Here is a 12,749-nt window from a genome sequence, read left to right as displayed (position 1 = left end):
TGGAATCAAACTTTGTTTTCCATTTTTTCTCAGAGTCAGTAAGACTCGGCTTTCCTCCAGGGGGCATGACCGATCACCGACGCGAGTGGTACTGTGTCATACAGCAGCGTAAGCGTAGACTCGTACTCCGTAGCTTAGTTGACAATGGTCCCAGTGCCGAACGTTCGATGTTCGGAAGCTGAATTTAGGTCGGCAACCGGAATTCAAACTTTTACTTTTTTGAAGACATGTTTTTATCGATAACTCGCGATCCGCGCGCAGTCGCCATGTCAAATATCGACCGTTGGCATTAAAAAAATGTGCTTTAAAAATGTTACCAGTGGGAGTGCCAGTTTAATTTGGTCGAAAAGAGGACAAGCTTAATAAAATGAGAACTAAAATTATTACTGTTGGTAAACATGGCGCTGACTACTAAAGTGCATACAACCTGAAAACATTACATAATAGTTATCAGTATTTAATAGAATTTAAACTATAAATGACTCAGGATATAAAGTGCACTACAAAAAATGGGCTAATATTATCAGTATATTCAGACGGTTAGTTTTCAAATTTTGTCATCAAACCAATAAAAATTTCGTTCTCTTGGCCCTAAGTTACTAGTATAATACATTCCATCTCAGACCTTGTATCTTCGGGATTTTTCTCTCAAAAACATGTTTATGACAAAGCTTTCTTTTATTTTCAACCTGATTTCATCATGCAATTGTTTTGCAATTGCCCATTTTCGAATTGAAGAATGTGAGACTTTTAGAATGATCATATTTACTGAGGATCACCAAGCGTAAGCGGCGCCAGCTTTCTGGCAACTAAAATGTGAATACGCTGTGCATCTTTAATCTGCGATATTATCTTACAAACTCTCATCCTATCAGGTTATTACAGGCCTGAATGAAAAATTTATTCTGATATTCTAGTCAAAAGGGTAACTCCATCTTACCCGTCCAACGGAAAGGAGTGTCCGCGACAACCAATCGGGAAAACTGCTAATGAGAAAGGAAAGTATATTCAAAGGCTGTCATTAACATTACGGGATGTATTGCTGAGGACCACAGATGCCCGCTTTCGAACGTTCCTATTGGTCACTTTCAGAGAATGACGAACAAAATCCTTTCGATGTCATTTTAAAATTGTACACATGATAATGCTTTAAACAGAACTATATGACACTTAGTCACGTCAACTTCGAAATGTTTCCTCACTTCCACTGCACAGCGCTGACTCGTACCTTTCGTTCAGACTCCAGCTAGACTTGTCTGTTTAGGATAGCTTTCATTCATCGTTGCCCCAGAGCTATAAGATCACCATTCGATTACATTAACACATGTGTAAGAAACATTGTTCCACGTGTACACGTGTCGATGACTAAGTACAATGTCTTATCACGACATTTTAGGTTAATTTGTTCGTTTTGCTTTAACGAATAAGCGACAACAAAGTAGATAAGCACGAATTTTCAGGATGATTTAATATTGTTGCTTCGCTTGCATTTGTGTCAAATTGTGAGTTCTCAAAATGCACCATTGAAAATGTTCGTTTTCCCCGCTTGGAGTTATTGTCCCACTATTGACTCTGGAGCTTAGGGATTCTCTGTAACTAAAGAACGTGCTTATTACACAACTCGTCTTTGTTATCAATCTTGTCTCATCATGATGATTTGTTTTGCAACAGATTGGTTTCGGATTAAATAATGTGTAACTATAGAAGTGGATCACATTTATGGAAGACAGCCCATGCGTATGTTGCCCAATTGTGAATATGGCTGCTGTGCATCTCTAATCTACGACAATCACTCAAAAATTCATGAAGAGTTCCTATTTTTGTTTGTTCAAAAAGCCGCAGTCTGATCTATGAATGGGAACGTGGAAGATTAAGCTATTTCATTTCATCCATACCAATATGTCGCGTGACATTTGATATGGGTGGATGTGCATATAGGTGAGAAAGAAAGCATGCAGCTCCGAACTAAAACCTCATAAGAACATAATGTTCATGATGTTTTGCAATAATGAAATATTGTATTTAATTTCTTATTTATATTTTATTTTATTTTATTTAATACACAGAACAGCGGGTAAACCCACTGACAGATCTGCGGAACAAAAAAATGAATAAATAACAGCATCACAAGATGCAAGCCTTGAAAGTACTGAAGGAAGCTTTACGAAATAAAACATCACACAACAAAAACGTTAGGGAATTGCGCTTTCTCCGAGTGTGAGACAGTATTTCCGAAAACTCCATATGACGTAAGAAAATCTATTACCTTGAGTCCAACCCACGGGGTTGTGGGATTCTAGCAGTCCGTGGGCAGTTTTTGAACTTGATCAGGGGTATTCGAGATTCACGTCATCTGTGATGGAATCGTAAATCAAAATGTTCTCATGATTTTACCTTAGCTCTCGTGGTCAGGCATTTGACGTATAGATATTGCAGCGCATTGTGATGTAAGTGCCGAATCGTGTTGAAAAGCATCTAAACTTAACGTGATTGCAAGAAGCTGTGCGCAAAGGGAGTCAGAAATATACATTCCCTTAACATTTAGTACATTTGCATCTTTGGTCTCGATTTCTTTAGATTGGCAATGCCTTGACCAATCCATCTCATCATCTTTTTGAAGCTAGTTCATAAGCTGAAAGTCTCTTGCATATACCGACGTCGACGCTTAAGTTGTATACCTGCATATGCATAAGATCTTCAACAATGGAACAATGTTGTCGTTTTGCAACGTTTTCAACGCTTCACTTTCTGGATATATTGGAAGCTCAGCTGATTTGCAGCAACACCGATCGTGTCTTTGAAACAAACTGTACAGACAGATTTCAAATTATTATTCGTTCGCAAGCAATTAAACTCTTTAACAATTTTGCCAAAACGCGATACTTCTCTATTTAAAGAATAAAGGTCTTATATATGCTTTTTGTTGTTTGGCATCAGTTTGGTTGGGTGTATTTATCGTTGACTACATGAGCAAGTTTTGGAAGGTAATCCGACAATACATAACTCCATAACTTGAATTATGAGACGTATACAGTTACAGCAATGTCATCCTATCATTACTCGTTACATCGAATGGAGTATCTGCAACTACTATGCACAACATATGATAACAATAACAATGCGTGACTTATTGGGAGGGAAACCATATTCACATTCTGTAATTAAGGTCGAACGCGCCTCGGGGACAGATATTCGGACGTCCAAACTTTTCACAATTCCTATCTGATAAACCACTTGTTGGAGCTCATTCTGAAGCTCTTGGTGTAAGAAAACTGTTTTTAGGCTTAGTTTATAGAAATTCGAAACTTTTGTTTTTCTCCATAGAGTTAACACAGGGATGGCGGCCATTTTGAATTTTAAATAACGGTAAATCTTGAGTTATTTGTTTCTCTCATAGCGGAATTGACCTCGGATTTTTATTCTTGATTTTGAAAGTGAATGATTGAAAGATTCCTTACGGAATGTTTGAGCAAAAGTTTAAGTCTTTCACTTTCGAGGCGCATACTACCTTAATATCATAATAGACGAATCGACGCTGTGGTACTTGTTGCTGGGGACCATAGATGACAACTTTCCAAGGTACCTGTCGGTCACCGTTGATTGATGACGACAGCTATCCCCATTAATTTCTGTGTCATACAAATGATACTGTTGTGGTGATATTTCTCTGGCCACGAACGTTTCAGAGCAAGATACCTGGCACTAAGCCACAATGCTAGCAAGTACTGCACAAGTGCAATGCATAGCGCCATTTGTTACCCAAACAATCGCTCTTCTGTTTTGGGTTTGGATCATACTATTATTCACTCTCAAACACTTTAGTGTGTAGAACCAAGGAGAGTTTTTTTTTTTTCAATATTTTCACGCCGTTTGCCTTTCAGCACATTGTACATCTCTAACAAAGGACACTGAACCCGCGAAAATGATGATTTTACCAACTATGGGAGCTTCAGGGTGTGTCCTGACAAGTTCCTGTTATTAAAGTAAAAATCGTTTTATGACCAATTTGTCTCGTTACATGGTGACCATTTTGATATAGAATGAATTTAACGAGAGAGTGCAGACAATTATGATATTCATGCAAGTTGGACTATACACATGTGGCGCCACTTTTTACAGCCATAATATCGGAATGTGGCAGCTGTTCATCTTTAATCTACCGTATCGGCAAAATGTCATATGATAGCATATCTTCGGGTTGTCATAGGCTGAAACATTCACATTTGGTGTCGCTGTCTAACTCCGTCAGGATCAGAGCGATCGTAAACACCATGATGCACAGTCTGCTGCTCGTACTGTTGGCCGCCTCTCCCTGTTTTGCCGAGAAAAGATATGATGGGTTTGTATAAGTACAGCTCTTACTTCATAACCATTGTTCCAAATTTACTGCCATTTTCCAAATTCCACGGTCTACCCAGATTCCAAGGGATTTGACCGATGAATTCCAATCCCTCTCGAATGGCAAGAACGAAAGTCATGACAAATAATCTCGATTTCACGCCTTCCGCAGCATTTTTATTTTAGTCAAATGAAATCTCCGCTAAATGGAGATTAATGGTCATTCTCACGGAGCTTAATCTTTTTTCAGCTTTACATTCGTGAGTTCATCAATACACCTGGTGCATTTCATGAAAATCGAGCATGAAGCTCGGTTGAAAGTTACAGTAAACTTGAAAAGCAACGTCCATTCTGGCATCGTTATGTTTTTGTCAAAAATAACTACAAATAAATGTCCGATCTCGAGTTAGATATAATGTATTCTGAAATTACACACGCTGGTTTTCGACACTAGAACTTTCCTCCGAGGGGACCTAATGTTAATAACTTGATAAGTCTCTCGCCTTGGAATGGTTGGTAATTATATACACAAGTCTCGACACAACAGACAAAATGTACCTTATACTAAAACCCCGATGTATTGTTTAACCGAACAGCTATCAAGTGTTGCGCATGGATCTCAAGCCTAACGACATTGAGGTGATGAAGAAAATAGAAAATTCGCCTGACGTGAGTATATTACATATCGTTTTCGACAGTGTATCGTTTTACTGTCACACGTACAAACATACTAATAAAATATCAAGCTGCTTGATAATTTTAATTTTTGCAAACTATTTTGAACTCCTTGCAACGCATCTGGAACTTCAGTTTGATTTCTACACGATAATACAGACATGTACAGACCGTGCAATGCTTTTCATGTAAACAAGTGTTGACGTTGATAAGTATTACGCTATACTGCACCAAAACTTCGATTTAAGTGAATTCCCTCACTTTTACTTTGTATCAGCTAACTTCTTTGCGGTGACCAATCGTAACCAAAGATGAGTGCTCTTGCATTAACAATGAATATCATTTTATTAAATGCCTTTATATAATATATATATATATATATATATATATATATATATATATATATATATATATATATATAAAATAGTCATATAATTACTCTAAGAGGATCTCGACAAGCGATGATAAGTGAAAAGCTGAGCCTTTTTCTGTAATGTAGAGCAAATGAGGTGACCCTCAAATATGCAGCGACAGCCAGCCTATCAGATAACCATCGTACAAAATTATTTGATCTTTTAGGCTACCTTATTTTTCAAAAATCGTTTTCTGACTAACTGATACTTAAAAGTGTTTCCTCTTGTTCCGACTGTTTGAAAATCGAAATGCTCCACTTCTATAACTACGTACTGAATTTCCTTTACCTATTAGACTGACTTCTTGGACTTCCTGCGTGACGTCATGGTTGCCCCATCACAGCTCGACAAAATCAAGGGCATGCTTGACAGCAATGGCATCCAGTACAGTGTTTTGATAGATGATGTCCAAGGTTCGATCGAAACACAATTTTCGTCGCGGAGATCAAGGGACGTTGATAGATTTGACTATTCAGTCTACCATAACTACGATGAGGCAGGTTAAATCATGTATTATCATCTATAAAGAACACGTCTTTGTCCAGGCCTCGTGGCTTTACAGCCCCGATGCTACACGTAAGAGTATGCGTAGAGTAACCGGTACATTTTATCAGTTCTGATACAAAACCCTTTTTTGTTGCCAGAGCTTCCTGTCATTATGCAAATATTTTATGCCTGTTATCATCTGTATTAGAGTCTCCTTTAATCCCTTGACAACGAATACTTGGATGTAAGTTCTTCATCCAGGTAAACGAGACAAATAGCGGTAAGGTTTCTCATGAAAGAGAAATAACTGTCCATTTGAATAATTTTCTCTGTTTGTCCGTTCTTTTGCAGATTCATCAATGGGTTTTAAACACAGCACGTCAATTTCCACATCTTGCTTCAAGCATTGTACTAACAGAGTCATACCAGGGCAGACCACTGGACACTTTATTGGTACGTTTATGTTTACATAAAGTTCGCCTACGGCTAATATACGGACTCTCATTTTTATGTAATAGTTTTCTGGAACGAGGCCTGGTTGTGCCGGTTTTGAATTTGAATTTCGAGGTAATTAGGTGCCATAGTAACAATACGTTTGTTGACTTCGTTAATCTTGATTTAAGTCTTTCAATATCGAGGCTCCTATTACTCTAAGAATTGTGATAAAAAAATCTAATGTTGAACAGTTACTGCGACAGCAAACGTATTCCGTTAGTATACATCCATGAACACTTAGTGCCTGCTGAATATTTGATCACGGAAGTTGCCTATTTGGCCTTTACAGGTTGGAAAGCCTTCGAAGACTCCCAAAGAAGCCATTTGGATTCAAGGCGGTGCCAATCCCGCAGAATGGATGTCACCCTCTGTGGTGATGTGGATGGCCAATCAGGTTCGTCTATTTGTATCAAAGTACTGAAAATTTCTAAATCTGTCTCCGTCGCGTGGTGGTGGTTACTATATTTTACAGCGTAGTATTCGTATTATTAAAACATTATGAAAGATAGTCCTCACTTTATCCTTTTTTTGTCTTAATACTTTCAAATCATATATTACGAGATAGACAAGGACCGACGCGAATCTAGTACAAATCAAAATGTCTTGATCGGCGAGAATAATTTTGAAATCCAGTTGCAAACACTGATTGTAGACATAAATGGTATCACGACTTTGATAACAAATTTCACAGTGACTTTGCAATGCATTCAATTCTTATTATTCCATCAGAAAAAATCAAACTTACAATTCCTGATAGTCAATTGTTAACACAAACAAGTAAATTAGAACTAGTCCACTCCATGGCCCAAAAGTTATGGAATATGTACAAAGCATGACAACCGAACGGGAGAGAGAAAACTTGTCAGCTAATAATACTAATTATTATTATTATCATTATCATAATAAACAAAACACAACGCTATCGACAAATAAGACATTTTATCATATACCTATGCCCTGTATTGTGTCTGTACTGAGTTCAGTGACATGATTTGTCATGTTGATTTGCATGTCAATAAAGTGATACGCCTTGTTGATTTGCATATGAAAGGAATGATCAGCGCGTCTTTCTTTCATTCGATTGAATATTTACATATGAAAAAGTGATACGACCTGTTGATTTAAATAACAAAGCCTGATACGGCCTGTTGATTTGCATACCGGACTACCTACATGGTGCCCGTCTATGATTTTGACTTTGACTACGATATCATGTCCGATCTCCAAAAGTGGCAGGGTTTTGAAACATAGGGAAATGCGGGGTAACTAAATAAAACACATGTGTCGATATCGGATTAACCTGCTAGTAGTGCTACAAATTTTAACAAATTAAAGAGCAGAGCATCACACCGTACGGGCACTGACAGATCGATGACAGACCAGCTGTTCCGTCCGTGCATAACACAGACGCGCAGACGACAAGCAAAAGTGCTATCGGACATGTCGGAGGACCGGCAAATTCAAAAGCACAACTTTCAAAAATATCATGTATTCATGGTAAATGCGTTCTGGAAAATAATACCAAACACAACACTTGCATGTACCGTACCGATTCGGTAGATATCCTACATGTTTGATGACAGAGTTCAAGCATTTCTCTGCTCAACCGTAAAATAATTGTCAATGAGCCAGCTGATAGATTACGTCAGACGCTAGTATATCAATCCGCCTTAGCAAGATGACGCAAACAAATGTAGTCCATCAAGAAAAACCACAGTGAAACGTATCATATTTTAATATACGAGATTTATTCATTCACTAACGTGGGCATAGGTATATGATAAAGAGGTTATCCCTCGATATCACCTCTTGGTGGGGTCGTAATGATGCGAGTGCGGTTGTCGACGAGTGTGATGCGGCCCACAACCGCACTCGCAGCAATACGACCCCACCAAGAGGTGATATCGAGGGATAACCTCATAAAATCTTATTTGAAAGAATGCAACTGCTTCAGTGACGAAGGTAATCAGTGTTTGACAACGGCATACTTCAGATTGTGTTGAGTAATTCGAAGTTTTGTGGGTTGGATTCGAAGGTTACAATCGTCAGCGGCACGTGTTGAGTAACCGTGGCGGGGAAAGTTCAGAAAATGTTCTATTTCATGGGGTAAATTATAATGCTTTAGATCAAATACAAACACACATGGGTAATATATTTGTTTAAGTTAAAATGTTCATAATATTTAACTTCTGAAATAAGGGCTCAGAATGAGCACAAAAATCTGAAAAAGTAATCAAACAAACTATTTTCTTTTGGAGACGAAAAATGGGCTCAAGGTTACTGTATAAGTGTTTCCACAGATTATTTACCATAAGTAAGGTGGGGTAAAATAAAAGTACAGACCTCGGCACGAAATTCCTGATAATCGAAATAATACCACTTTTTGGAGTAAATAATTTTACAACTCTGGTTATGTGACACTTCCAAGAAAACGACTGACCAAGATACCCGACAGAAAAGAGATTTTAAATTTGTTGAACCAATACACAAGTTACTCACTAGTGTAAACTTTCTCTGGGGTGTTTATATAACTATATAATTTGTTTTATCTACGTTGATGGTGAGCTTATTTGCTTTACACCAGTCATTAACTTATTGAACTCGGCATTTTGTAGCTTCTTGAAGATTACTCGACTGATTCAGTGGTGAAGGCGATGTTGGATCGGTTTGATATCTACGTGCTACCTCTACTGAATGCCGATGGCTATGTTTACACATGGACAAATGTAAGTCTAAGTCTTGCCAAGCCTAATTTCGTGATACAAAGGTCTAGAAGGTGCATATTATGATTTTGACGGCTTGCAAAGTCTTCAAACGGGGTTTTCTTTTTATAGCAACGTTATTCAATTATGATTCACATTTAAGAATCTCTTCCTGAGAAAGCAGTTTTGTCACAGATTTTCCCTAGGTTATGCATCGAGTATTTATGCTCTGGTTTTAAATTAGGTTACTTTTTCTCATTTCGCTTTACAGGACGTTCAACAATGAAATATAATATCCGTAGTCCGAATTATTGCGGTAAATGTATAAACTTTCAAACCATTGTTTTGCTGTAAAAGTTGCATTTATATACAGCACAGTGAATACACCTTTTCCTACGAATTCCAGACTAGATTTTGGATGAAAACTCGCAGTCTTAATAAAGGTTCCCGATGTGTGGGAACCGACGTCACAAGAAACTGGGACATTAGGTGGGCGGGTAAGTGAAAGTTGACCTTTCAAGTTATAATTTTATATAGCAATCACTTGTATGCATTGGGCGGCAACATGCATGCATACATACAAGCGTACATAAGAGCATACATCCATGCATCCATGCATCCATGCATCCATCCATGCATCCATGCATCCATCCATCCATCCATGCATCCATGCATCCATCCATCCATCCATCCATCCATCCATCCATCCATACATCCATCCATACATCCATCCATCCATCCATCCATACATCCATACATCCATCCATACATACATACATACATACATACATACATACATACATACATACATACATACATACATACATACATACATACATACATACATACATACATACATTAATTAATTAACTAGAGTGATTCACACCAGTGAACAACAAGTCTGGCTGATTCTCACCAATGAATGATGAGTCTGGTTGATTCTCACCGTAAAAATTACCATTCTCACAGTGTTTGGTGAGAATTTCCATTCTCACCGGTGAGAATCTATTATCTCACCAAGGAGTACTTTTCTCACTGCTCACCGGTGAGAACTTTTGAATTCTCAACGGTAGCTGTGAGAATGACAAGAGATTCTCACCAATTGCGAGAAAGCGTCACTGTCTCGCTCCAGTCTCGCAATTTTTTCATATAGTGTCATATACTATATAGGGCCTCGCTTTGGTATATATGGGCACTTTCTAAATATAGGGCCTCGCTTTGGTAATACAACTGCAAAAGTTTATACGGACTCTTTTTGAGACAACTTGGACTGATTTTTCTCTTTTATAGATGCCACACAAGCTGAAAAACACCCATGCTCAAATTTTTACCATGGCTCGTCCCCTAACTCTGAACCGGAAGTTAAGGGCATAGTAAATTTCATTGAAGAAACATCAATTACTAAAACCTTTCGTATGTTCCTGGACGTCCGCCACTACTACCGGTATTGGTTGTTTCCATACGGTTATGACGCAGATACCTATTCTGCGGACTACACTGAACAGGTCAGCAATCTTTCATTTTTCATTATGTCACTCTCATTACCACTTCTAATCAAGATGTAAAGTCACAAGTGACATACCATGGCCTATCCTGGGAAAAATTGTCCAATCTGTTAGCCACTGATGTAACTCACTAACTTTCTTTTGCAGTATATAATGGCAAGGAGCGCCATCGAAGGCATTCTGTCTGTGCACGGTAATCGCTATTTGACAGCTCCTTACCGTAATTTCAGTGAGTATTTAAGTCTTTAACGTAGAATGCGCCTCGGGACCGATATTTGGACTCTCAAACTTTTCCAATTCTTTTTTGATCTACCACTCGTGGGGATTCATTTTGAAGCTCTTTAAGTGAGACAAACTTTCTGCGTCTTAGTTTTCAGAAAATAGAAAATTTTGCAAAACAGAGTTAAGATAGGGATGGCGGCCTTTTTTGAATTTCAAATATCGGTATATCTCGGGTATTCTGTCTCTCTATTATCAGAATTTTGCACGGTGACCCGGTTTTTATTCTTGAGTTTCAAAGTGAATGGTTGAAAGACTCCTTGTCTTTTACTTTCGAGGTGCATGCTACCTTAACAGCGTTTGAACATCTGTGTTTCATGAAGCTAAAGAATCAAATAAGACAAGCGCCGACTTTCGCTGGTGCACTTGATTCGATTGACACGAACTGTCTCTTACATCTCACGGATAATTAAAATCCCACGCCAACTTTCAAAGGTGTGACCTCGGCGGAAAAACAATCGCCGCAAAAAAGAATAAAAAGCGATCTCAAACTGTGCACAATCGACTGCATTGTGATGGTGTTGTAGGATTGAGCACAGATAATTAAAATCGATAAGTTGGCTGGGGAATTTTAGAGGTTTTTGATGTCATTGAGCTCATACAGCGATTCAACTATTCAACTATTACAATTTTGCTGAAGAAAGAATTGTTGCAATTGTTGTAAGGTAATTGCTGTATGAACTGCTAAAAGATTGGCTATTTCATTTAGGTCTCGTGACAGTCAATAGAGTCCTAGGGAAATGCTTATCCTCTCACTTGTGTGTTTCACTTCAAAGACCCGACATGCGGTTTGAGTCAGGACTGGGCGTACGACGTGGCCAACATCACCTACTCCTACACCGTATACCTCGGAAATAGGTATGGCGATTACCTCATACCGGAGGATAAAATCATTCCGACTTCGGAGGATACATATGGGGGACTGAAGGGCGCCCTCCGTTACTTAATGAGTATCTCTTAATTGTGTTGTCGTCTTACGGATATGATAGCCGAAGATGTTTGATGAATGGAAGAAATAAAGAAGACGATTATACGTTGAAGAAATGTGACACAGAATAACAGCTTTGTAAGCTGTAATGTCTGGTGCAATTCCATTGTTCCTCTGTTTTAGCTACAATTTTTTGTTCTCTTGCTCAAATATTATTTAGTCATGCTCGATCATAAACTTTCAAGACAGCCAATGAGTGTAAAGTCCCATTCTTAAAATCTAAATTCTTGTCCAGAATTGATTGATTTAAAATAATATTACGCATTATACACGGTGTGTTGTGTTTATGAGGTTAATGTTTTGAATTACCTTGGTCTAACGTAAAAATATTACAAAAAATACAGTGTTGTCCATTCAACAATAAATAATTAATCGCAACTTGAATATAACTGTGACGCAAATCGACAATACTTCGAAACTACATATACTAGATTGTTGAGGTCGTTCCTCATATCTTGACCGTTTGCCTAATTTGAAATTATTACAGAAGTTCTGTGGTCAAAGAGATAAGCTTGAGCAAAGATTTTTAGGCCCTGTAGGCATTGTAACGCCATTATTCCTAAATGTAGATATTCTTTCAAACAATAAAAGCCTAAAGTGTATGTATGAGTGTATGTGTGTATGTATGTATGTGTGTATGTGTGTATGTATGTATGTATGTATATAGGTAGGTAGGTATGTATGTATGTATGTATGTATGTATGTATGTATGGGTGATGGATGGATGGATGGATGGATGGATGGATGGATGGATTGATGGATGGATGGATGGATGGATGGACGGGAATGGATGGATGGATGGATGGATGGATGGATGGATGGATGGGGATGGATGGATGGATGGATGGATGGATGGGGATGGATGGAT

General features: G+C 38.1%; 1 protein-coding gene across 1 annotated transcript; it reads left to right on the top strand.

Moving 5' to 3' along the window:
• Positions 1-4,212: 4,212 nt before the first annotated feature.
• On the top strand, positions 4,213-12,482 carry LOC139141006 (carboxypeptidase B-like). Its single transcript, XM_070710595.1, has 10 exons — positions 4,213-4,339; positions 4,935-5,007; positions 5,722-5,922; positions 6,264-6,365; positions 6,697-6,801; positions 9,023-9,133; positions 9,516-9,606; positions 10,400-10,614; positions 10,762-10,843; positions 11,670-12,482. Exons 1-10 carry the CDS (start codon positions 4,272-4,274, stop codon positions 11,852-11,854), a joined length of 1,233 nt encoding a protein of 410 aa, XP_070566696.1. The 5' UTR covers positions 4,213-4,271; the 3' UTR covers positions 11,855-12,482.
• The last annotated feature ends 267 nt before the right edge of the window (positions 12,483-12,749 follow it).

Source organism: Ptychodera flava, chromosome 1 (assembly GCF_041260155.1).
Source record: "Ptychodera flava strain L36383 chromosome 1, AS_Pfla_20210202, whole genome shotgun sequence".
In the NCBI taxonomy this organism is placed as follows: domain Eukaryota; kingdom Metazoa; phylum Hemichordata; class Enteropneusta; family Ptychoderidae; genus Ptychodera; species Ptychodera flava.
This window is presented reverse-complemented; position numbering and strand designations above follow the sequence as displayed.